The sequence below is a fragment of the Hemitrygon akajei genome, chromosome 5, assembly GCF_048418815.1.
Source record: "Hemitrygon akajei chromosome 5, sHemAka1.3, whole genome shotgun sequence".
NCBI classification, from domain to species: domain Eukaryota; kingdom Metazoa; phylum Chordata; class Chondrichthyes; order Myliobatiformes; family Dasyatidae; genus Hemitrygon; species Hemitrygon akajei.
In genome coordinates this window covers 197,192,402-197,219,773 of record NC_133128.1, presented here as the reverse complement: position 1 = coordinate 197,219,773, position 27,372 = coordinate 197,192,402, and the positions used below count along the sequence as shown (strand labels likewise).

The window sequence follows — 27,372 nt, the reverse complement described above, 5'->3', positions numbered from 1 at the left end:
ATCTTCATCAAGACTGAAAAAACGATGAGAATTCTGAGCAATAGAGTGGAGGGAGGGGAGGAAAAAGTACAAGGTAGTAGGTGATAGATGAAACAGGTAGGGTGGGAGCAATGAAGGAAAGAGCTGGGAAGTTGATTGGTGAAAGATAAAAGACTGGAAAAGGGGGAATCTGATAAGAGAAGGTAGAAGACCATGGAAGAAAAGGATGAGGGAGGAGCACCAGAGGGAGGTGATGGGCAGGTAAGGATATAAGGTGATACAGGGAAACGGAAGTGGGAGAATGGTGAGGGTGGTGTAATTACCAGAAGTTTGAGAAATGAATGTTAATGCCGCCTTGTACTTCTTCCTCTCCTCCCCACACCTTATTGCTCTGACTTCTCATCTTTTTGTTCCAGTCCTGATGAAGGTTCTCAGCCTGAAATGTTGACTGTCTATTCTTTTCCATAGGTGCTGCCTGGCCTGCTGAATACCTTAAATATTTGTGTGTGTTGCTTTTGTATTTCCAACATCTGCAGATTTTCTCATGTTTGAACACCTTGCACTTGTTTGTATTAAATTCCACCTGCCAGTTTTCAGCCCACTTTTTCAGCTGATCCAGATACAAGGATGTTGCCTGGATTGGCAAGCATGACTTATGAGAATAGGTTGAATGTACTTGGCCTTTTCTCCTTGGGAGCGACATAGGATGAGAGGTGGCCTGATAGAGGAGTATAAGATGATGAGAAGCATTGATCGTGTGGATAGTTAGAGGCTTTTTCCCCCAGTGTTCAAATGCCTAACACGAGAGGACACGGTTTTAAGGTGCTTAGCAGTAGGTAAAGAGTATATGTCAGGGGTAGGCTTTTTACGCAGAGTGGTGACTGCATGGAATGGGTTGCCGGCGATAGTGGTGGAGGCGGATATGATAGGGTCTTTTAAGAGACTCTTGGATAGGTACATGGAACTTAGAAAAATAGAGGTCTATGGGTAACCCTAGTATTTTCTACATTAAGTACTTGTTCGACACAGCATTGTGGGCCGAAAGGCCTCTATTGTGTTGTAGTTTTTCTGTGTTTCTATAAACGACAATTGCCCCTGCTCTGATCCCTGTGGCACTCCATGAGTCACAGACCTGCAGACAGAGAAGCAGCCACAAAGCAAATGTCTAATGCACTTTATTACCTCATCTTGAATGCTGAGCAATTGAACCTTCTTGACAAACCTCCCATGTACAATCTTGTCAAATGTCACAAGACTATACAACCACAAGATATACGAGTAGTATTAGGCCATTAGGCTTGTCAGGATTGCTCCACCATTTCATCATGGCTGATCCAATTTTCCTCTCAGCTCCAATCTCCTGCCTTCTCCCCGTATCCCTTCATGCCATGACCAATGAAGGGTCTTTCACCCTCTGCCATAAAGATACATAAAGACTTCTCATCCACAGCTGTCTGTCACAAAGAATTTTACAGGTTCAGCATGTTTTGGCTAAAGAAATTCCTCCTCATCTGCAATCTAAAAGAACACCCCTTTATTCTGAGACTGTATCCTCTGGTCTTAGACTCTCCCATCATAGGAAACAACTTCTCCACATCCATTATATTAAAGTCTTTCACCATTGGATAGGTTTCAATAAGATCACCCCTCATTCTTCTGAATTCTAGTGAATCCAGACACAGCCATCAAATGTTCTTCATATGACAAACCATTCAATCCTAGAATCATTTTTCTGAGCCTCCGTTGAATGCTCTGCTGCTTCTGCACATCTTTTCTAAGATAAGAGGCCCAAAACTGCTCACAGTACTTCAAATAGGGCCTCATCAGTGCTTTATAAAGTCTCAACATTACATCCTTGCTAGTCCTCTTGAAATGAAATAACATTGCACTTGTTTTCCTCACCACAGATTCAACCTGCAAATTAACCTATTTGCGAATCCTGCACAAGGACTCCCAGGTCACTTTGCAACTCAGTTTTTTGTATTTCCCTCCATTTAGAAATTAGTCAACCCTTTCATTTATTTTTCCAAAGTGCATGCCATTATACTTCTTGACACTGTATTCTATCTGCTATATTTTTTTGCTCATTCTCCTAATCTGAGTACTTCTGTAACCTCTCTACTTACTCAAAACTACCATCTCTCCAACTATCTTTACATCATCCTCAAATTTTGCGATAAATCCATCAATGCCTTTATCCATATCATTGATATATAATGTAAAAAGAATCAGTCCCAACATAGACTCCTGTGGAACACCACTAGTCACCACAGTAGCAAACCTGAAAAGGCTCTCTTTATTCCCACTGTTTGCCTCCTGCCAATCAGCCATTGTTTTATCCATGCTAGAATCTTTTCTGAAATACCACGTAGCTTGTTGACGAGCCTCATATGTGGCACATTGCCAAAGGCCGCCTGAAAATCCAGGTACACAGCATCATCCAATTCTCCTTTGTCTAGCCTACTTGTTATTTCTTCAAAAAACTACAACAGATTTGTCAAGCAAGATTTTCCCTTGAGGTAACTATGCTGACTATGGCCTATTTTATCATGTGCCTCTCCATGTACCCTGACACCACATCCTTAACAATTGAGTCCATCATCTTCCCAAGCACTGAGGTCAAACTAAATAGCCTATAGTTTCCTGTCTTCTGCCCCTCTCCCTTCTTGAAGAGTGGAGTAACATTTGCAGTTTTCCAGTCTTCCAGAACACTTCCAGAGTGTAGTAATTCTTGAAAGATCATTACTAATGCCTTCATGATCTCTTCAGTCACCTTTTTCAGAACCTTGGGTGAACACCATCTTGTCCAGGTGATTTATCTACCTTCAGACATTTCAGTTTCCCTAGAACCTTCTCTTTAGTAATGGTAACTTTACACACTTCATGACCCCTGACACCTGGAATTTCCACCATACTGCTAGTGTCTTCTATAGTGAAGACTGTCACAAGACACTTATTCAGTCTGTCCGTCATTTTGTTGTCCCCAACTACTATCTCAAGCATTCTTTTCCAAAGGTCTGATACCTACTTTCACCTCTCTTTTACACATATATATCCTGTGCTTTCCAAATTGCTTCCAGAAATTCCAGCTGTTGTTGCTCTGCCATCATCCCTGCCAGTGTTCTTTTCCAATCAATTCTAGTCAAATCCTCTCTTATGTCTCTGTAATTGCCTTTACTCTACTGTAATACTGATACATCTAATTTTTCCTCAAATTTCAGGGTGACGTCAATCATTTTATGATCACTTGACCTCAAAGGGTACTTGTTCATTGTGCAATACCCAGTCCAGAATAGCTGATCCCCTAGTGGGCTCAACCATGAGCTGCTCTAAAAAACCCATCTCATCTTTATTCTAGAAACTCCCCCTCCTGGAATCCAGCACCAGCATGATTTTCCCAATCTATTTGCATATTAAAGTCTCCCATGATGATTATGAACATTGCCTTTTGCAACACATTTTATATCTCTGGTTGTAATTTGTAGACCACATTCCTACTCCTGGCTGGGTGTCTGTTTACAACTCCCATTGGGATCTTTTAACCCTTGCAGTTCCCTAGCTCTATCCACAATGATTTAACATCTTCTGACTCTATGTCACCTCTTTCTAATGATTTGATTTCATTTTTTTTTACCAGCGGAGCAATACCTCTCCCTTTGCTTTCCTGCCTGTCCTTTTGATACACTTTGTATCTTTAGACATTAATCTTCCAGCTCTAATCTTCTTTCAGCTATGATTCAGTGATGCCTACAATATCATCTGACAATCTGCAACTGTGCTGTAATTTCATCTACCTTATTCTATATACTACATGCATTCAAATACAACATCTTCAGTCCTGTATTCACCCTTTTCAATTTTGTCTGCCTTTTATGTTGCAACTTATCCTGTTGTCTGCAATTTTGCTCCATTAACAGCCTCTCCTCACTACACATTGCATTGCCTGTGGTTCTGAACCAGTTATCTTATCTTCAGCACTATTATCCACCTTTCCTACGATACTTCTTGCATTGGAATATAGGCAGCTCAAGACACTGGTCACACCAAGGTCTAACCAAAATCTGCCTCTGCAATCTCTCCACCAATTGTTCTGCACTCTGGTTCCCACCGCACAGCATTAATAAACCTTCCTTCCAGTTCAGGTGCAAACTGTCCCTTCTGTATAGGTCCCACCTTCCATGAAGAGCAACCAGTGATCCAAAAATTGTACACCACCTACTTAGCCACTAATTAAACTGTATAATCTTCCTAGTTCTGGCCTAACTAGCACATGACACACATAGCAGTCCTGAGATCGTAACCCTTGAGGTCCTGCCCTTTAACTTAGTATCCAACTCCCTGAAGACCCCATGCTGAACCTTGTCATTCTGTGATGTGCCTGAACTGTGACCACAACTATCTGCAGTTTCTTGTGCTCACATGCAGAGCTGATGCCATACCAATCCATTATGAACTCAGACACAATGATTTCTACAGTGTATCAATCAAAATTGTTCAATGGCATGATCCAGATGTGGAGTTTCATGTTCTACCCAGAAAGTAATCCATTTTCCTCTCAGTGCCTGGATTTTACCACTGATGCAGTGGCCCATTAACTTACCAGCCCTCACATCTCTGATTGTGGGAGGTAAACCAAATGTCATGTCTCTGGGATGTGTGAGGAGACCATCCCTCACATCTGCAACACTTGGGAATGTAGCAAGGACATGGCTGTGGGGGGAACCCAAGTGCTGGACACAGGCATGGAGGCAGGATCAAGAGGCGTTAGCACAGTCGCGAGCATGGAATAGGTATCCAGGAGAGTCTTGACACAGAGACACGATGTGAAACTTGGAACTGACAGTCCTAAAGAACCACGAAATGAGGTTACACATTCAAGAGTCAACCAGCGAACTGGCAGCTCCTTGTTGTGATTACAGGGTTTTTATCCTGCATTTATGAATGGAATTATTGGAACTGGGAATGATTGGAAATTAGACAAGGGGATTGAAGCCCAGTTACTGAGGTAATAGCAAGGTGGGGAATTACCAGATGGGACCATGATAGTAACTCAACAGGAGAGAACCCAGGATAGTGAGAGTTAAACAACAGTGTGTGTCGCTGGGTCCAAGTTTGGCTGGATTGTTCTGTCATAAGGGGGGGCATTAGGAGCAGACCCAAATGCAAGACACAGACACTGAACTACCAGGAACAGGACTAGGTGTGAGAAGGAAGCAAGGAAAGTGGGGAAGAAAGGACGCTGGACATGACACAGGCCCTGGACGAGACAGGAATTCCGGGCCTGGGCTAGGACTTGACTAGACCCCGAAGCCTTGGCTTGGTCGATGAAGAGACAGGAATGCAGAGCCTTGGTCGAGAAAGAGACAGGAACATGGAACACAGAGCCGGGACCCCTCCTTGGGTACAGGATGTAGGGCCGGGACACATACACAGAATGCAGAATATGACGAGACGGTTCCCAACACAATCTAGCGGCAGATGGCCGGACCTACCTAGCGAAGGCAAGGACACAAAGACTGTTCCCAACACTAGATGGCAGCAAACAGCCAGGCCTACCTAACGAAGGCATGGACACAGACAGTTCAAAACAACAAAAGACAGCTCCTTATCTTACTCCAGTGGTTGTACTTGACAGCAGTGAAGGCGAGGCTCCAGGCGAGGTGGAGGAAGGTGAAGGGAAGGGATACAGACAGGGAGTTTGGGCAGGAACAATCCAGCAGCCAGTCTGAATCCTGAAGCTATTTATGAAACCAGCCCAAATGAGAATCAGCTGCCTCAACAAAAACTGGGGAAACCCAGAAAACTTGGAATAAGGAGCATAGACCAGACTGTGAACCAGAATGCGGATTTCATGGACCGGACCATGACACCTCCAGGCTTGTCTGGATAGTCCCGATGAAAGTCCTGGATGAGGGAAGGGTCCAGGATGAAGGAGGGGGGAACCCAGGAACGCTCTTCTGGACCGTACCCTTCCCAGTCTACCAGGTATTGGAAACCCCTGCTCCGACCACGCACATCCAATAGTCAGACAGTGTATGCCGGATGGTTGTCGACGATATAGGCAGGTGGGGGAGTCTCAGTCGGAGGACAGAAGGGGCTGATGGAAACTGGCTTTAATTGGAAAAAATGAAAGGTAGGATGGATGTGCATAGATATTGGCAGTTTATGTCGGACGTAGGATTGATGACCCTTTTGACCTTGAATGGCCCCAGGAAGTGACGGGCGAGTTTCCTAGGCTCGTTTTTGAGCGGGATGTCCTTGGATGAAAGCCACACCATCTGCCTAGGTCGGAGTCCGGTGTCAGTCTGCCGTCTTTTTATTGCGATCTGCTGATCTGAGTAGGGCAGTGCATGTCTCCTCCCAAACCTTAAGGCACCGATTGATATGGTCCTGAACAGACGACATCGCAATCTCCTCTTCTTGTGAGGGGAACAGTGGGGGTTTGTACCCAAGGGAACACTCGAAGGGAGACCTTCCAGTGACAGAACTCACTAGAGAGTTGTGGGCGTACTCAACCCACGGGAGGTGGTTGCTCCAGGTAGACGGATTATTTGCCGTTAGACTACGTAGTGTCTCCTCCAAGTCCTGATTGACCTGTTCCGTCTGCCCATTCGTCTGGGGGTGGAAGCCAGATGAGAGGCTGACCGATGCACCCAAGGCTTGACAGAAGGTCTTCCATGCCTGCAAGATGAACAGGGGGCCTCGATCGGAGACGATGTCCGCAGGGATTCCGTGGAGACGGAAGACATGGCGGACGAGAAGGTCTGCAGTTTCCTGAGTATAAGGGAGTTTAGGGAGGGCTACAAAGTGCACCGTCTTGGAGAACTGGTCTACCACGGTGAGGACAGCGGTGTTCCGCTGGAAGGGGTTAGACCAGTAACAAAGTCTAGGGCAATGTGCAACCAGGGCCGACCAGGGATGGGTAGAGGATGAAGTGGAACTGGGAATGATTGGAAATTAGACAAGGGGGATTGAAGCCCAATTACTGAGGTAATAGCAAGGTGGGGAATTGCCAGAAGGGACCATGACAGGGAGGGCGCCAACCCACACGTCAGTGGGATATGGGAGGGAAACCAACCCTCATCTCAGGGATGTGGGAGGAAATCAGAGCACCAGGAGGAAAACTTACACTGTCACAGGCAGAGCGTGCAGTCTCCACACAAGGCGTCACCGAGATCAGGATAGAACCTGGATCTCTGGTGCAGCAAAGCAGTGGCTCTGCTTGCTGCACCACAAGGCCCAAGTTGTTCTCCATCCTGGTGACATCCTCCTGCCCTAGTTGCCAGCCTTATGTTCCTCCCCACTGACCATATTCCTTCCTCTCCTTCCTGCACAGGCCCCTGAGGCGAATGACAATTGGAATGATCCTAGCTGCACTCTCATTTATCGCTGCAGCTATTGTGGAGCTGCAGGTGCAGGTTTGTGTGAACAAGAGACTCCTGCCCTCCAATCCCTCCACCCACCAGACACCCACTTCACCAGCTAGGACAAATAGTCATGTTTGGTTTTTAGTTTTGATTTATGTACCAAGATACAGTGAAAAGTTTATCTTATATACTGTTCATACAGATCAGACCATTATATAGTGTATTGAAGTAGAACAATGTAAAACCATAACAATAAAGCTTCGTTTGTGGGCAGCGGAGTGAGCCGGGAGCAGAGTGTAGGGCTTGGGCTCAGAGGGCTTAGGCTGAAGAGGGCACAGTAGGCTTATCTTTTAGTTCTCCTTGTTATTTTCAGTTATTCGGGAAGTATGAGTGTGAGGGCAGCTTGTTGTTCTCGGTGTCGGATGTGGGAGATCCTGGAGTCTCCGAGCCTCCCGGACGTCCACATCTGCACCAGGTGTGTCGAACTGCAGCTCCTGAGGGACCGAGTTAGGGAACTGGAGCTGCAGCTCGATGACCTTCGCCTGGTCAGGGAGAGTGAGGAGGTGATAGAGAGGAGTTACAGGCAGGTGGTCACTCCGGGGCCACGGGAGGCAGATAGGTGGGTCACGGTCAGGAAGGGGAAGGGGCAGGTACTAGAGAGTACCCCAGTGGCTGTACCCCTTGACAATAAGTACTCATGTTTGAGTACTGTTGGGGGGGACAGCGTACCTGGAGGAAGTGACAGTGGCCGGGCCTCCGGCACAGAGGACGGCCCTGTAGCTCAGAAGGGTAGGGATAGAAGAAAGAGGACCATAGTAATAGGGGACTTGATAGTCAGGGGTTCAGACAGGCAGTTCTGTGGAGGTGATCGGGAGTCCCGGATGGTAGTTTGCCTCCCTGGTGCCAGGATCCGGGACGTTTCTGATCGCGTCCAAGATATCCTGAAGTGGGAGGGTGAGGAGCCAGAGGTCATGGTACATGTAGGTACCAATGACATAGGTAGGAAAGGGGAAGAGGTCCTGAAACGAGAGTATAGGGAGTTAGGAAGGCAGTTAAGAAGAAGGTCCGCAAAGGTAGTAATCTCGGGATTACTGCCTGTGCCACGTGACAGTGAGAGTAGGAATGGAATTAGATGGAGGATGAATGCGTGGCTGAGGGATTGGAGCAGGGGGCAGAGATTCAAGTTTCAGGATCATTGGGACCTCTTCTGGGGCAGGCGTGACCTGTTCAAGAAGGACGAGTTACACTTGAATCCTGGGGGGACCAATATCCTAGCGGGGAGGTTTGCTAGGGCTACAGGGCAGACTTTAAACTAGTAAGATGAGGGGGCGGAAATCAATTTGAGGAAACTATGGGAGAGGAGGTTAGTTCACCAGTAGATCAAGTAAGTAGACAGTGTGTGAGGGAGGAAAGGCAGGTGATGGAGAAGGGATGCGCTCAGCCCGAAGATGTAGGGGAGAAGAAAGAAGAGGATAATAAATTTGAATGCATTGCTAGGGATGAAAAGAGGGGGGGAGGTGGAGTGTATCTTAAATGTATCTATTTTAATGCTAGGAGCATTGTAAGAAAGGTGGATGAGCTTAAAGCGTGGATTGATACCTGGAATTATGATGTTGTAGCTATTAGTGAAACATGGTTGCAGGAAGGGTGTGATTGGCAACTAAATATTCCTGGATTTAGTTGCTTCAGGTGTGATAGAGTAGGAGGGGCCAGAGGAGGAGGTGTTGCATTGCTTGTCCGAGAAAATCTTATGGCGGTGCTTTGGAAGGATAGATTAGAGAGCTCCTCTAGGGAGGCTATTTGGGTGGAATTGAGGAATGGGAAAGATGGTGTAACACTGATAGGAGCGTATTATAGGCCACCTAATGGGGAGCGTGAGTTGGAAGAGCAAATGTGTAAGGAGATAGCAGATATTTGTAGTAAACACAAGGTGGTGATTGTGGGAGATTTTTATTTTCCACACATAGATTGGGAAGCTCATTCTGTAAAAGGGCTGGATGGTTTAGTTTGTGAAATGTGTGCAGGATGGTTTTTTGCAACAATACATAGAAGTACCGACTAGAGATGGGGCGGTGTTGGATCTCCTGTTAGGGAATGCAATAGGTCAGCTGACAGATGTATGTGTTGGGGAGCACTTCGGGTCCAGTGATCACAATAGCATTAGCTTCAATATAATTATGGAGAAGGACAGGACTGGACCTAGAGTTGAGATTTTTGATTGGAGAAAGGCTAACTTTGAGGAGATGCGCAGGGATTTAGAGAGAGTGGATTGGGTCAAGTTGTTTTATGGGAAGGATGTAATAGAGAAATGAAGGTCATTTAAGGGTGAAATTATGAGGGTACAGAATCTTTATGTTCCTGTTCGGTTGAAAGGAAAGGTTAAAGGTTTGAAAGCGCCATGGTTTTCAAGGGATATTAGAAACTTGGTTCGAAAAAAGAGGGATGTCTACAATAGATATAGGCAGCATGGAGTAAAGGAATTGTTCGAGGAATATAAAGAATGTAAAAGGAAACTTAAGAGATTAGAAAAGCTAAAAGAAGTTACGAGTTTGGTTTGGCAAATAAGGTGGAAGTAAATCCGAAAGGCTTCTACAGTTATATTAAAAGCAAGAGGATAATGAGGGATAAAATTGGTCCCTTAGAGAATCAGAGTGGTCAGCTATGTGTGGAGCCGAGGGAGATGGGAGAGATTTTGAACGATTTCTTCTCTTCGGTATTCACTAAGGAGAATGATATTGAATGGTGTAAGGTGTGGGAAACAAGTAAGGAAGTTATGGAACCTATGACAATTAAAGAGGTGGAAGTACTGGCGCTTTTAAGAAATTTAAAAGTGGATAAATCTCCGGGTCCTGACCAGATATTCCCCAGGACCTTGAGGGAAGTTTGTGTAGAGATAGCAGGAGCTCTGACGGAGATCTTTCAGATGTCATTAGAAACGGGGATTGTGCCGGAGGATTGGCGTATTGCTCATGTGGTTCCATTGTTTAAAAAGGGTTCTAGAAGTAAGCCTGGCAATTATAGACCTGTCAGTTTGACATCAGTGGTGGGTAAATTAATGGAAAGTATTCTTAGAGATAGTATTTATAATCATCTGGATAGACAGGATCTGATTAGGAGTAGCCAGCATGGATTTGTGTGTGGAAGGTCATGTTTGACAAACCTTATTGAATTTTTTGAAGAAGTTACGAGGAATGTTGACGAGGGTAAGTCAGTGGATGTAGTCTATATGGACTTCAGCAAGGCCTTTGACAAAGTTCCACATGGAAGGTTAGTTAAGAAGGTTTAGTCGTTAGGTATTAATGCTGGAGTAATAAAATGGATTCAACAGTGGCTAGATGGGAGATGCCAGAGAGTAGTGGTGGATAATTGTTTATCGGGATGGAGGCCGGTGACTAGCGGGGTGCCTCAGGGATCTGTTTTGGGCCCAATGTTGTTTGTAATATACATAAATGATCTGGATGATGGGGTGGTAAATTGGATTAGTAAGTATGCTGATGATACTAAGGTAGGAGGTGTTGTGGATAATGAGGTGGGTTTTCAAAGCTTGCAGGGAGATTTATGCCGGTTAGAAGAATGGGCTGAATGTTGGCAGATGGAGTTTAATGCTGAGAAGTGTGAGGTTCTACATTTTGGCAGGAATAATCCAAATAGAACATTCAGGGTAAATGGTAGGGCATTGAGGAATGCAGTGGAACAGAGAGATCTAGGAATAACAGTGCATAGTTCCCTGAAGGTGGAGTCTCATGTAGATAGGGTGGTGAAGGCGGCTTTTGGAACGCTGGCCTTTATAAATCAGAGCATTGAGTACAGAAGTTGGGATGTAATGTTAAAATTGTACAAGGCATTGGTAAGGCCAAATTTGGAATATTGTGTACAGTTCTGGTCACCGAATTATAGGAAAGATATCAATAAATTAGAGAGAGTGCGGAGACGATTTACTAGGATGTTACCTGGGTTTCAGCACTTAAGTTACAGAGAAAGGTTGAACAAGTTAGGTCTCTATTCTTTGGAGCGTAGAAGGTTGAGGGGGGATTTGATCGAGGTATTTAAAACGTTGAGAGGGATAGATAGATTTGACGTGAATAGGCTGTTTCCATTGAGAGTAGGGGAGATTCAAATGAGAGGACATGATTTGAGAGTTAGGGGGCAAAAGTTTAAGGGAAACACGAGGGGGTATTTCTTTACTCAGAGAGTGATAGCTGTGTGGAATGAGCTTCCTGTAGAAGTAGTAGAGGCCAGTTCAGTTGTGTCATTTAAGGTAAAATTGGATAGGTATATGGACAGGAAAGGAGTGGAGGGTTATGGGCTGAGTGCGGGTAGGTGGGACTAGGTGAGATTAAGAGTTCAGCACGGACTAGGAGGACCGGAATGGCCTGTTTCCGTGCTGTGATTGTTATATATATGGTTATATATGGTAATAAGCGCAAGATCAATGAGAGATAGATTGTGGGGTCAAGCAAGAGTCAGAATCAGAACCAGGTTTATTATTGCTGACCTTAATGATGGATCCCATCTTCTGCTATCCATCTTCAAGTGGTCCGTTCAGAAGTTTGAAATTTAGTGTTTTGCAGGCTATAAGTTATAAAAAAAGAAAAAAAATAAGTAATTTGGAAAGAGAACAAAATAATGAGGTAGTTTTCATGGAATCAATATTATAGAACATAGAACAATACTGCACAGTACAGGCCATTCAGCCCACAATATTGTGCCGACCCTTAAACCCTGCCTCCCATATAACCCTCCACCTTAAATTCCTCCATATACCTGTCTATTACTACCATTAGTGAGGAAGTACAGGAGCATGAAGACACACACTCAACATTTTAGGAGTAGCTTTATGGATATGGGGGGCTCTGGTCCTGGTGCAGATTGATGGGAGAAGGCAGTTTAAATGGTTCGGCATGGACTAGAATGCCTGTTTCTGTGCTGTACCTTTCTATGACTCTGAGCTTTTTCTTCGGCAGTTTAACGGGGGCACGACTGTGCAAGCGCGTGTAAGTCAGACCGTGAGGCAGCGGGAGTATTTAAAGAGAACAGTTAGACTGAGCGGGCAACGGAGTAGAGGGAGACAGAGTAGGTAGGCTTTGTCTTGAGAGGCTTTGGCAAGCAGAGTCTGAGGATGAACTTCACTCCAAGTGAGGTAAGGCCGGGTAAGCTCCTTTAAAAGGAGAACGTTTCAAAAGTTGAGGCAACGTATTGGGTTGGTCATGGTGCTGAGATCGGCCCCATGGTTTGTTCATCCTGCAGCATGTGGGAAATCAGGGATACTTCCAGTGTCCCTGACGACTATGTGTGCAGGAAGTGTGTCCAACTGCAGCTTCTGGCAGACCGCATTGAGCGTCTGGAGCTGTGATTGGATTCATATCGGAACATCCGCGATGCTGAGAAAGTCGTGAATAGCACGTTCAGTGAGTTGGCCACACCGCAGGTAAAGGCTACACAGGCAGAAAGGGAAGGGGTGGCCACTAGACAGCGTAGCAGTAGGCAGGTAGTGCAGGAGTCCCCTGAGGTCATCTCCCTCCTAAACAGATATACTGTTTTGGATACTGTTGGGGGAGATGTCACATCAGGGGAAGGCAGCAGCAGCCGAGTTCATGGCACTATGGGTGGCTCTACAGCACAGGAGGGAAGGAAGAGGAATGGGAGAGCTATAGTGATAAGGGATTCAGTTGTAAGGGGAATAGATAGGCGTTTCTGGGGCCGCAAACGAGACTCCAGGATGGTATGTTGCCTCCCTGGTGGAAGGGTCAAGGATGTCTCTGAGCGGTTGCAGGACATTCTGGAGTGGGAGGGTGAACAACCAGTGGTCGTGGTGCACATAGGTACCAACGATACAGGTAAAAAAACGGGATGAGGTCCTACAAGGTGAATTTAGGGAGTTAGGAGATAAACTAAAAAGTAGGACCACAAAGGTAATAATCTCTGGATTACTACGAGTGCCACGTGCTAGTCAGAGTAGAAATAGGAGGATATTTCAGATGAATACGTGGCTTCAAAAATGGTGCAAGGGGGAGGGATTCAAATTTCTGGGGAATTGGAACCAGTTCTGGGGGAGGTGGGACCGGTATAAACAGGACGGTCTGCACCTGGGCTGGACTGGAACCAATGTCCTAGGGGGAGCGTTTGCTACTGCTGTTCAGGAGGATTTAAACTAATGTGGCAGGGGGATGGGAACAACTGCAGAGAGACAGGGGGGTGTAAAATGAGGGTAGAAGCAAAAAGTAGTAAGGTGAAAAGTAAAAGTGGCAGGCAGGCAAATCCAGGGCAAAAAGCAAAAAGAGCCACTTTTCAACATAATTGTATAAGGGCTAAGAGTGTTGTAAAAACAAGCCTGAAGGCTTTGTGTGTCAATGTGAGGAGCATTTGTAACAAGGTGGATGAATTGAATGTGCAGATAGTTATTAATGAATATGATATAGTTGGGATCACAGAAACATGGCTCCAGGGTGACCAAGGATGGGAGCTCAACATCCAGGGATATTCAATATTCAGGAGGGATAGACAGGAAAGAAAAGGAAGTGGGGTAGCATTGCTGGCTAGAGAGGAGATTAACGCAATAGAAAGAAAGGACATTAGCCTGGAGGATGTGGAATCGATATGGGTAGAGCTGCATAACACTAAGGGGCAGAAAACGCTGGTGGGAGTTGTGTACAGGCCACCTAACAGTAGTAGTGAGGTTGGGGATGGCATTAAACAGGAAATTAGAAATGTGTGCAATAAAGCAACAGTAGTTATAATGGGTGACTTCAATCTACATATAGATTGGGTGGACCAAATTGGTAAGGGTGCTGAGGAAGAGGATTTCTTGGAATGTACGCGGGATGGTTTTCTGAACCAACATGTCGAGGAACCACCTAGCGAGCAGGCCATTCTAGACTGGGTATTGAGCAATGAGGAAGGGTTAGTTAGCAATCTTGTCGTGCGAGGCCCTTTGGGTAAGAGTGACCATAATATGGTGGAATTCTTCATTAAGATGGAGAGTGATATAGTTAATTTAGAAACAAAGGTTCTGAACTTAAAGAAGGATAACTTTGAAGGTATGAGACGTGAATTAGCTAAGATAGACTGGCAAATGATACTTAAAGGGTTGATGGTGGATATGCAATGGCAAGCATTTAAAGATCGCATGGATGAACTACAACAATTGTTCATCCCAGTTTGGCAAAAGAATAAACCAGGGAAGGTAGTGCACCCATGGCTGACAAGGGAAATTAGGGATAGTATCAAGTCCAAAGAAGAAACATAAATTAGCCAGAAAAAGCAGCACACCTGAGGACTGGGAGAAATTCAGAGACCAGCAGAGGAGGACAAAGGACTTAATTAGGAAAGGGAAAAAAGATTATGAGAGAAAGCTGGCAGGGAACATAAAAACTGACTAAAAGCTTTTATAGATACGTGAAAAGAAAAAGATTGGTCAAGACAAATGTAGGTCCTTTACAGTCAGAAACAGGTGAATTGATCATAGGGAACAAGGACATGGCACTCCAATTGAATAACTACTTTGGTTCTGTCTTCACTAAGGAGGACATAAATAATCTTCCAGAAATAGTAGGGGACCGAGGGTCTAGTGAATGGAGGAACTGAGGGAAATACATGTTAGTAGGGAAGTGGTGTTAGGTAAATTGAAGGGATTAAAGGCAGGTAAATCCCCAGGGCCAGATGGTCTGCATCCCAGAGTGCTTAAGGAAGTAGCCCAAGAAATAGTGGATGCATTAGTGATAATTTTTCAAAACTCCTTAGATTATGAATTAGTTCCTGAGGATTGGAGGGTGGCTAATGTAACCCCAGGTTTTTTAAAAAAAAGGGAGAGAAAAACTGGGGAATTATAGACCGGTTAGTCTGACATCAGTGGTGGGGAAAATGCTAGAGTCGGTTATCAAAGATGTGATAACAGCACATTTGGAAAGAGGTGAAATCATCGGACAAAGTCAGCATGGATTTGTGAAAGGAAAATCATGTCTGACGAATCTTATAGAATTTTTTGAAGATGTAACTAGTAGAGTGGATAGGGGAGAGCCAGTGGATGTGGTATATTTAGATTTTCAAAAGGCTTTTGACAAGGTCCCACACAGGAGATTAGTGTGCAAACTTAAAGCACACCGTATTGGGGGTATGGTATTGATGTGGATAGAGAATTGGTTGGCGGACAGGAAGCAAAGAGTGGGAGAAAACGGGACCTTTTCAGAATGGTGGGCAGTGACTAGTGGGGTATCGCAAGGCTCAGTGCTGGGACCCCAGTTGTTTATAATATATATTAATGATTTAGACGAGGGAATTAAATGCAGCATCTCCAAGTTTGTGGATGACACGAAGCTGGGCGGCAGTGTTAACTGTGAGGAGGATGCTAAGAGGATGCAGGGTGACTTGGATAGGTTAGGTGAGTGGGCAAATTCATGGCAGATGCAATTTAATGTGGATAAATGTGAGGTTATCCACTTTGGTTGCAAGAACAGGAAAATAGATTATTATCTGAATGGTGGCCGATTAGGAAAAGGGGAGGTGCAATGAGACCTGGGTGTCATTGTACACCAGTCATTGAAGGTGGGCATGCAGGTACAGCAGGTGGTGAAAAAGGAAAATGGTATGTTGGCATTCATAGCAAAAGGATTTGAATACAGGAGCAGGGAGGTTCTACTGCAGTTGTACAAGGCCTTGGTGAGACCGCACCTAGAATATTGTGTGCAGTTTTGGTCCCTTATTCTGAGGAAAGACATTCTTGCCATAGAGGGAGTACAGGGAAGGTTCACCAGATTGATTCCTGGGATGGCAGGACTTTCATATGAAGAAAGACTGGATCGACTAGGCTTATACTCACTGGAATTTAGAAGATTGAGGGGGGATGTTATTGAAACGTCTAAAATTCTAAAGGGATTGGACAGGCTAGATGCAGCAAGATTGTTTCCGATGTTAGGAAGTCCAGAACGAGGGGTCACAGTTTAAGGATAAAAGGGAAGCCTTTTAGGACCGAGATGAGGAAAAACTTCTTCAGAGAGTGATGAATCTGTGGAATTCTGCGCCACAGGAAACAGTTGAGGCCGGTTCATTGGCTATATTTAAGAGGAAGTTGGATATGGCCCTTGTGGCTAAAGGGATCAGGGGGTATGGAGAGAAAGTAGGAACAGGGTTCTGAGTTGGATGATCAGCCATGATCATACTGAATGGCAGTTCAGGCTCGAAGGGCTGAATGGCCTACTCCTGCACCTATTTTCTATGTTTCTATGTTTCCTTTCTGCCCTCAGATTTATGAATGGACATTGATTCCATGAACACTACCTCACTATTTTGTTCTCTTTATGCATTACTTATTTTTTTTCTTATAACTTGCATGTTTTTTAAAATATGAGAAGAGGGCAGATTCTGTACCTCCTCCCTGATGGTAGTAATGAGAAGACAGCCCAACCTGCTGGCTGTTTCCCACATCATAGAGAAGTACAGCACAGAAACAGGCCCTTCAGCCTATCTAGTACATACCAAACCATTTAAACTGCCTACTCCCATCATCCTGCACTGGGACCATAGCCTTCCATACCCCTGACTATTCTATAGATATGTTAAGAGCAAAAGGATTGCAAGGGACAAAATTGGTCCTGGAAAATTAGAATGGTAATCATATGTGGAGTCAAAAGAGATGGGAGAGATCTTAAATGCAGTTTTTGCATCTGTATTTATCCAAGGCACACACACTCACACTCACTCTATAGAAGTAATTTAAAATGGCATCAACTTCATGGACTCCATACAGAGAACAAGATGTTTGTTTTTATTTCTGCATTCACTAATGTCTTTAATTGCATTGGTATCCTTTTTTTCCCCCAGAACACTCTGGTCCCTGAGCCTCATGTTAAAGAAAGCTATGTTCAGTTCCTAAACCTGGCCGATAAAAATGTTAGCATCATTCTCCAGGAACAAAATGGTTTCCGAACCACGGTGGCACCTTCTCAGGTAATGTTGTCGCACCCTAATGGACCCCAGAGACAGTTGAGAGCTTCAAAACTGTATGCGATAGGACCTGACTGCACGTTCAGCTGGTCTCATTAAAGGAAGAATGTTGAACTTTTTGTAAGTGTGAAGGAGATTTACCAGGATGCTGCAAAGAGCAATGTCTTCTGAAAATAGGTTGAGTGAACTAGTGCTTTTCTCTTTAGAGCGAAGGAGGATGAATGATGACTTAAGAAAGGTATATAAGATGAGGATTTGTAGAATGGACAGTCAGCACCTTTTCTCCCAGAGCAGCAATGGCTAAAACCAGAGGGCATCATTTGAAGGTGAATGGAGAAAGAAAGGGGAGATATCAGAGTTAGGTTTTTTTGTACCAAGAGTCATGGGTGCATGGAATGTGCTGCTAGGAATGGTGGTAGAGGTAGATACACTAGGGACTTTTAGAGGCTCTTAGACGATTCAAGTTTGCTTATTATCATTCTTCAGTACACAGGTGTAAAGGAGAAAGAAATTATTGTAATTTTGGATCTGATATAGCTTCAAAAACAAAGAACAGAATTAAAAATACAGCAGACATAAATATAAAGGCGATTGTATAGGCACAAGGGTGATAGAAAATGAATGGTTATGTGGGAGGGAAGGGCTTGATTGATCTTGGAATACATTAAAAGGTCAGGACCACATCATGGACCAAAGGGCCTGTACTGTTTGGTACTCTATTTATCAGCAGGTCAGTTCAGGATGGGTATGGAACATGTGATCGGACCTACTTGCTCAGCTCAGGTGGTACTTGACTTGGATTTTAATCTTAAATCTGAGCAGGGTGGCTGAAATCTTGTCTCCGTTGAGTTTCCATTTCCTTCCTAGTCACACCTTGACTTGCACTGGGAACTCACCGGTCACACAGTGTGAAATGTTGTGGCATCGAGTCCACTCACATAAAATCCAGGCAGATACACTCAGCAACAAGACTCTGCTAGGTGCAATGTTTCAAATTGCACACTATACCAATCAATCAAGACCACTTGGCAGAATACCTCATCACAAGAATACTTTGCTTGACTGATGGTGAGAGGGGTCCTCCCAGTGAGGTAATCACTGCATGCCTGGAGTATTACTCCCACAGCATGTTGCCTGCCAGATGATTGCAGTTGCAAAGAGACAGTGCTCACATCTTTGTAGACTATGGATTTTCAAAGAGGGTCTGGAGAGAGATGCGGTTCATCCCAAGCATGGGGAGGAGGATGCTCCTCAATTATTGTTTTAGTATACTATCATATTATCTCAGAGGGCCACATGCGTGGCAACAATGCAATTGGTGAGTAGCAATGTAATAGGACAGTCTAGGAAGTATTGACTTTCAATGAAAAGGCATGGAAAGATTTTTTCTTGTAAATATTGCTTTACTGTGAATACAGTTTATTTTGATTATTAAAAACATGCTCTACCAAGACCCCTCAAAGGGAGTGAAATATCCAAAGCCTTTGTTTGAAAGATAAGAGTCATGGGCCATTGGAACCAGGCCCCTCAACCCAACTCCTTTATGCCGACCAAAGAGCCCATTTATGCCTGTGCTAATTAGTCATATAGCATAGAGTTAATTGGATAGCTGCGGCCCAACACATCCATGCCAGTCAAGATGCCCATCTAAGTTAATCCTTTTTGCCCACATTTCACCCATATCCACGTACCCATCCAAGAGTTTTTTAGATGTCATTATTTTACCTGCTTCTCCCATTTCCCTCAGCAGCTTGTCCATTGTGCAAATCTTCCTGTGGGTGAGAAAGATGCCTATCAGGCTCCTATTAAATCTTCACCTTTTCACATTAAACAACCCGGGGTAAAAGACTGATTACATTATTAAGAACACAATTCATGACCAATCATCGTTGGGTCAATATCACTGAAATGAAGATGACTGGTTGTGGGATCCTGGGGTAAGTATTTCACATTAGGAAGGTGACCACAATCCAATGGCTCCAAAGCACTTTCGCAGTTCTTGGAGTTTTGAGCATGAAACAATCGGCTGGAGAAACCAGTGGGTCATCCAGCATTAGTGGAGGGAAATGGGTATTGCTATTGATTTATTATTGTCACATGGACCAAGATAAAGTGAAAAGCTTATCTTACATACTGTTAGAGATCAGATCATTGAGGTAGTGTTGAAGTAGATCAAGGTAAAACAATAACAATGCAGAATAAAGTGTAAAAGCTCCCAAAAACATGCAGTGCAGACAAATGATAAAGTGCAAGATCATAACGAGGTAGATTGTGAGGCCTAGAGTCCATCTTATTGTACAAGGAGCCCATTTAACTATCTGATAACAGTGGGATAGAAGCTGCCTTGACCTGGTAGTACATGCTTTCAGGCATTTGTATCCTCTGCCCAATGAGAGGAAAGCTCATCCATCTTCCCTTCACCCACCCACCATGTACCCTTCTCCTACTGTTCCCATCGGTCCTCCCCTCCTCCCTTATTTGGTTCCATGTTGCATCTTTCTGTCGTATCAGATTCCATCATTTATAGCCCTTTGTTGCCTCCACCCATCACTTCCGAGCCTCTGACACAATTCCCACTCTCCCTTCCTCCATCTGCCTATCACCATCTTCAGCAGGATCAACCCATCACCTCTGAGCCTCTGTCACTATTCCTACTCTCCTTTCATCCATCAGCTTGTCACCTTTCATCAATTGGTAAACGGAGTGAAGGCATTCAGGCTTTTATTTACTCATGCTAACATCTGCTTATATTTAGGAAGGAAAATCTTATTGTGATGTTATAGGGTCTTGGTGAGACCATACTTGGAGTATTATGCACAGTTTTGGTTTCCTCATCAAGGAAGATGACCATAGAATGAATGTCACAAAGATTGACAAGGCTGGTTGCTATTTGCCTTGGGACATTTCACAACATGAAAGTTTACACCACCAGCTGTAAGACCAGGGCTCAATTCCCACCACTGTCTGTAAGGAGTTTGTATGTTCTCCCCGTAACCCCATGGGCTCTGGTTTCTTCCCACATTCCAAAGACATGCGATTAGGATTACATAGAACATAGAATAATACAGCACATTACAGGCCCTTCGGCCCACAATGTTGTGCCGACCCTCAAACCCTGCTTCCCATAGAACATAGTAAGTTATGGGCATGCTTTGCTGGCACCGGAAGCCTACTGACATTTATGGACTACCCAGCACAATCCTCACTGATTTATTAGATGTAAATTATGCATTTCACTGTATGTTTTGGGAAATGTGTATCAAATAAAGCTACTCTTTACCCTATGCAGAAATAAGTTTTATTATATTGTCATGATTAAAAAATCTAAAATGCTTCTTTTATACCAGGATCCAGATGATTATATCAAGCTACAGCTTAATTCTAAAAATCACTCGTTCAGCTTTGATTTGAACTATGAAGGCAGCAGCACAGTTTGCATCCAAACTCTCAATGAGACCTCAGCATACAGCATTCTGCTCTATAAAGAGGGTACAAACCTGGATTGCAGATTGGTAAGTAATAACCAGTAACCAGAACTTGCACGCTTTAGCAAGGTCAGATCAGAATCAGAATCAGGTTTATTATCACTGGCATGTGTTATGAAATGTGTTAACTTAGCATCAGCAGTTCAATGTAATACATAATATAGAAGAAAAAATATAATAAATAAATTACAGTATAGATATATTGAATAGATTGAAAATCACGCAAAAAACAGAAATTATATACAATAAAAAGTGAGGTAGTGCTCAGAGTTTCAAAGTCCATTTAGGAATTGGATGGCAGAGGGAAAGAAGCTGTTCCTTAATGTGTGACTTCAGGCTTCTGTACCTCCTACCTGATGGTAACAGTGAGAAAAGGGCATTCCTTTTTGATAAGGACGCTGCCTTTCTGAGACACCGCTCATAGAAGCATAGGAAACCTACAGCACAATACAGTCCCTTTGACCCACAATGCTGTGCCAAACATGTACTTACTTTTGAAAGTACCTCGGATTACCCATAGCCCTCTATTTTTCTAAGCTCCATGTGCCTATCCAGGAGTCTCTTAAAAGATCCTATCATATCCGCCTCCACCACCATCGCCAGCAGCCCATTCCATGCACTCACCACTCTCTGCTTAAAAAAAAACTTGCCCCTGACATTTCCTCTGTACCTACTTACAAGCACCCTAAAACTGTACCCTCTCGTGGTTATCCATTTCAGCCATGGGAAAAAGCCTCTGACTATCCACACAATCAATGCCTTTCATCATCTTATACACCTCTGTCAGGTCACCTCCCATCCTCCACTGCTCCAAGGAAAAAAGGCCAAGTTCACTCAACCTATTCTCATAAGGCATGCTCCCCAATCCAGGCAACATCTTTGTAAATCTCCTCTACACTCTTCCTGTAGTTTCCATATCGTTCCTGTAGTGAGGTGACCAGAACTGAGCACAATACTCCAAATGGGGTTTGACCAGAGTCCTATATAGCTGTAACATTACCTCTCAGCTCTTGAAATCAATCCCACGGTTGATGAAGGCCAATATACCATATGCCTTCTTAACCACATTGTCAACCTGTGCAACAGCTTTGAGTGTCCTATGGACTCGGACCCCAAGATCCCGCTGAACCTCCACACTGCTAAGTGTTTTACCATTAATACAATATTCTGCCATCATATTTAACCTTCCAAAATGAACCGCCTCGCAGTTATCTGGGTTGAACTACATTGTTTTGCATCCTATTGATGTCCCACTGTAACCTCTGACAGCCCTCCACACTATCCACAACACCCCCATCCTTTGTGTCATCAGCAAATTTACTAATACATCCCTCCACTTCCTCAACCAGGTCATTTATAAAAATCATGGAGAACAGATACCTGAGGCACACCACCTGTCACCAACCTCCATGCAGAATATGACCCATTTACTACCACACTTTGCCTTCTGTGGGCAAGCCGGTTCCGGATCCACAGAGCAATGTCCCCTTGGATCCCATGCCTCCTTCTCAATAAGCCATGCATGGGGTACCTTATCAAATGCCTTGCTGACATCCATATACGTTACATCTACTGCTCTACCTTCATCAATAGTCACATCCTCAAAAAATTCAATCAGGCTTGTAAGGCACGACCTGCCTTTGACAAAACCCTGCTGACTACTCCTAATAATATTATGCCTCTCCAAATGTTCATAAATACTGCCTCTCAGGATCTTCTCCAACAACTTACCAACCACTGAAGTAAGACTCACTGGTCTGTAATTTCCTGGGCTATCTCTATCCCCTTTCTTGAACAAGGGAACAACATCTGCAACCCTCCAATCCTCCAGAACTCTGCCATCCCCATTGGTGATGCAAAGATCATTGCCCTCACCTCCCAACACATCCTTTTTCTTAACGTCCATATGTTCAAGCTTTTCAGTCCACTATAAGTCATCCTTACAATCTCCAAGGTCCTTTCCGTTGTGAATACTGAAGCAAAGTATTGATTAAGTACCTCCACTACCTCCTCCGGTTCCATACACACTTTTCCACTGTCACAATTGATTGGTCCTATTCTCTCACATCTTATCCTCTTGCTCTTCACATGTAGAATGCCTTGGGGTTTTCCTTAATCCTGCTCACCAAGGCCTTCTCATGGCCCCTTCTGGCTCTCCCTAATTTCATTCTTTAGCTCCTTCCTGCTAGTCTTATAATTTTCTAGATCTCTATCATTACCTAGTTTTTTGAACCTTGATATGTTGGGACCAGTTATGTCCTCCGAGATCTTGAAACTGCTTACTCTCTCCACCTCTGATCCCTCAGTGAGGATTGGTGTGTGTCACTTCGTCTTACCCTTCCTGAAGTCCACAGTCAGCTCTTTCGTCTTACTGACATTGAGTGACAGATTGTTGCTGTGGCACCACTCCAGTAGTTGGCATATCGCACTCCTGTATGCCTTCTCGTCACCACCTGAGATTCTGCCAACAATGGTTGCATCGTCAGCAAATTTATAGATGGTATTTGAGCTATGCCTAGCCACACAGTCACGTGTGTAGAGGGAGTAGAGCAGTGGGCTAAGCACACACCCCTGAGATGCACCAGTGTTGATCGTCAGCAAGGAGGAGATGTTATCACCAATCTGCACAGATTGTGGTCTTCCAGTTAGGAAGTCGAGGATCCAGTTGCAGAGGGAGGTACAGAGGCCCAGGTTCTGTAACTTCTCATTCAGGATTGTGGGGATGATGGTATTAAATGCTGAGTTAGTTGATGAACAGCATCCTGACACAAGTGCTTGTGTTGTCCAGGTGGTCTCGATCCCTGTGAAGGGCCATTGAGAGTGTGTCTTACCATTGACCTATTGGGGCAATAGGCAAATTGCAAAGGGTCCAGGTCCTTGCCGAAGCAGGAGTTCAGTCTAGTCATGACCAACCTCTCAAAGCATTTCATCACTGTAGATGTCAGTGTTACCGAGAGATATTCATTAAGGCAACTCACATTATTCTTCTTAGGCACTGGTATAATTGTTGCCTTTTTGAAGCAACTGGGAACTTCTGCCCATAGCAGTGAGAGGTTGAAAAGGTCCTTGAATACTCCCGCTAGTTGATTGGCACTGGTTTTCAGAGCCTTACTAGGTACGCCATCGTGACCTTCCGCCTTGCGAGGGTTCACTCTCTTTAAAGACAGCGTAACATCGGCCTCTGAGACAGAGATCACAGGGTCATCAGGTGCAGCCGGGATCTTCACAGCTGTGGTTGTGTTCTCCCTTTCAAACAGGCATAGAAGGTGTTGAGTTCATTTGGTAGTGAAGCATCGCTGCCATTCATCCTCTTGGGTTTCACTTTGTAGGAAGTAATGTCTTAGAAACCCTACCAGAGTTGTTGTACATTCAACGTTGCCTCCAACCTCATTCAAAATTGATAAGTCCCATGGTGAATGTTGTTAAGCTAGTCTATATCATTCTAGCAGAGGAAAAGTTCAAGGCTGTTCTCAGGGTCTCCTTAAGAAGATACAGTATCTCCACTGGACCAGGAAGCTGCAATTCACTATTTCTCCACTGGAGGGTAGTGTGATGCAACTTGCCACTGAAGGACTGCAATTCTCCACACCAACACTTGGAAGCGTTTACTCCTCCAGCACACTGCAGATGGATGAATGGCTCTTGTTCTGATTGGTGGGTGATGTGACACAGGGATCAGTATTGGGGGCTCATCATTTCATTGATGAAGGTAACAGTAAGGGGGAGAGGGAGAGGGAGAGGGAGAGGGAGAGGGAGAGGGAGAGGGAGAGGGAGAGGGAGAGGGAGAGGGAGAGGGAGAGGGAGAGGGAGAGGGAGAGGGAGAGGGAGAGGGAGAGGGAGAGGGAGAGGGAGAGGGAGAGGGAGAGGGAGAGGGAGAGGGAGAGGGAGAGGGAGAGGGAGAGGGAGAGGGAGAGGGAGAGGGAGAGGGAGAGGGAGAGGGAGAGGGAGAGGGAGAGGGAGAGGGAGAGGGAGAGGGAGAGGGAGAGGGAGAGGGAGAGGGAGAGGGAGAGGGAGAGGAGAGGGAGAGGGAGAGGGAGAGGGAGAATATTGCTGTAGAGAGAACATGAATGTGTGTGTGAGAGTGGGAGGGTGTGTTAGTGCGTGAATGTGAGATTGAGGGATTGTTGTATGTGTGCAAGAGAGAGTGTACTCCTCATCTCCGTCCTAAATCTACTCCCCCGAATCTTGAGCCTATGTCCCCTAGTTCTAGTCTCACCTACCATTGGAAGCAACTTTCCTGCCTCTATTTTATCTATCCCTTTCATAATTTTATATGTTTCGATAAGATCTCTTCTCATTCTTCTAAATTCCAGTGAGTACAGTCCCAGGTGACTCAATCTCTCCTCATAGTCTAACCACCTCATCTCTGGAGTCAACCTGGTAAACCTCTTCTGTACCACCTCCAAAGCCAGTGCCCATCTTTCCTCAAGTATGGAGACCAGAACTGCACACAGTTCTCCAGGTACGGCCTCACCAGTATCCTGTACAGTTGCAGCATAACCTCCCTGCTCTTAAATTCAATTCCTCTAGCAATGAAGGTCAACATTCCATTTGCCTTCTTGATAGCCTGCTGCACCTGCAAACCAACCTTTTGTGATTCATGCATAAGCACTCTCAAGTTCCTCTGCACAGCAGCATACCACAGTTTATTTACCATGTAAAAAATAATCTACTCTTTCATCTTTCCTTCCAAAGTGGATGACTTCACATCTACCAACATTGTACTCCATCTGCCAGACCTTTACCCACTCACTTAGCCTATCTATATCTCTTTGCAGACTCTCAATATCTTCTGTACAATTTGCTTTTCCACTCAATTTATAATCAGCAAACTTAGAAACACTACACTCAGTCCCCTCTTCCAGATTATTAATACAAGGAAGAGAAACATTGTGTTTTTGAGAGGAAAAGGATGAGGTGGTGTTCGGACCTTGAAATGGGAAATCTGAATACAATGCCTGTCACCTCTGCAATCTCACAGTAATTCTCTTATCTTTCCATCCAGCTGGAAGATGAGAAGTCCAAACCAAAGAAGGGAAAAGCCACCCTGAGGTAGGACATCATCCTGGAGATTCCCTCAGTCATTCTCTTACCTGAAATCCTTGATTTTACTTTCTACTCAAGACCTGCCTTCTGTCCACAGAATTGTAAATGCCTACAAAACAGAATTAAACTTCACACTAGGCAATGAGGAATTTGGGACCGTGGATGCTAACTACAGCAGCTCTGCTTACAAAGTGGTGACACGAGGACAGTAAGTGGAGCTCCCTGAGCTTGTTTGACACAATACGAGCTAGTGAAGTTACTATTTTGGGGAATAGGGAGATAACTGTTGCACCCAGAGGTTTGCCCTCCTGTTCAGTGCACCAGCTTTAAATCCTCAGATCAGCACTAGTATACAGAGGTAGAGTACCTGTTCTAAGCCCTCAGATCAGCAACGGTATATAGAGATAGAATTCTGCAGGTTCTGAGTCTGAAATTAAATTAGAAAATACCATAAATACTCATATGTCAGGCAGCATCTGTGGAAAAGAACCTCAGGTGGAAGGTCCTGTACCAGCATAGTACAGGCTCCTTACCCACAATGTCAGTACCAACAATAAACTGAACCTTAGGGACACTCAAAATGCTGGAAGAACTCTGCAGATCTCATTCTGGTTCTAGACTTCTCCCACCATAAGAAACATTCTCTGGTCCTAGACTCCCTGTTACAGGAAACAACCATCCATTATTGAGACCTTTCCATATACAATAGTTTTCAATGACATCATCCCTCATTCTTCTAAACTTCAGCGAGTACAGGCCCAGAGTCATCAAATGCTCCTCATACGTTAATCCTTTCATCCCCAGGATCATTCTCAAAAACCTCTTCTGAATCCTCTCCGATGCAAACACATCTTTTCTTTGATAAGGGGTCCAAAACTGCTCACAATACTCCAAGTGCAGTCTGATCAATGCCTTATAAAGCCTCAGCATTACATCCTTGATATTATATTCCATTCCTCTCAAAATGAATGCTAATATTACATTTGCCTTCCTTACCATTGTCTCAACCTGCAAGTTAACCTTTAGGGAATCCTGCGTGAGGGCTCTCAAGTCCCTTTTCATCTTACCCCATTTAGAAAATAGTCTACACCTTTATTCCTTCTACTAAAGTGCATGATCATACACTTCCTGACACTATAATCCATTGGACACTTTTTTCCCTGTTCTCCTAATCTGTCCAAGTCCTTCTGCAGACACCCTGCTTCCTCAGCACTATGTACTGCCCCACCTACTTTCATAATATCCATAAACCTAGCCACAAAGCCATTAATTTCATCATCCAAATTATTGACATATAAAAAGCAGTCCCAACACTGACCTATTCCAAGATCAATTTAACCTTTTCCTCTCAAATCCCCGATTTTTCTTTCATTCTTGAGACTTTCTAGGAGTTTCTTAAACATCCCTAATGTATCTGCTTCTACCACCATCCCTAGAAATGCATTCCACACACTCACTAAACTACCTCTGACCACCCCCTCCCACCTATATTTTCCTCTAATCACTCTAAAATGATCCATATTATCCATTTTCACCCTGGTATAAAGGTGGCTGGC

The 27,372-nt window shown here is 44.4% G+C and overlaps 1 protein-coding gene and 1 long non-coding RNA gene across 3 annotated transcripts in view; one reads left to right on the top strand and one right to left on the bottom strand.

The window, feature by feature from the left end:
* slc15a2 (solute carrier family 15 member 2) overlaps window positions 1-27,372 on the top strand; it is a 359,727-nt gene that overhangs the window by 231,479 nt on the left and 100,876 nt on the right. The window contains exons 15-19 of one of the 2 annotated variants that reach the window (XM_073047617.1): window positions 7,316-7,397; window positions 17,163-17,288; window positions 20,633-20,797; window positions 25,776-25,822; window positions 25,914-26,024. In XM_073047617.1, coding sequence (XP_072903718.1) covers window positions 7,316-7,397; window positions 17,163-17,288; window positions 20,633-20,797; window positions 25,776-25,822; window positions 25,914-26,024 — 531 coding nt within the window. The remainder of the gene's footprint in view (window positions 1-7,315; window positions 7,398-17,162; window positions 17,289-20,632; window positions 20,798-25,775; window positions 25,823-25,913; window positions 26,025-27,372) is intronic. The other variant, XM_073047618.1, reaches the window with a different exon arrangement.
* The window catches only part of LOC140728617 (uncharacterized), a 79,961-nt gene that overhangs the window by 43,839 nt on the left and 8,750 nt on the right, over window positions 1-27,372 (bottom strand). Inside the window, exons 2-3 of the long non-coding RNA XR_012099123.1 lie at window positions 19,011-19,057; window positions 11,842-11,918 (exon numbers count right to left, since the gene is read on the bottom strand). This is a non-coding gene — a long non-coding RNA (uncharacterized lncRNA). The remainder of the gene's footprint in view (window positions 1-11,841; window positions 11,919-19,010; window positions 19,058-27,372) is intronic.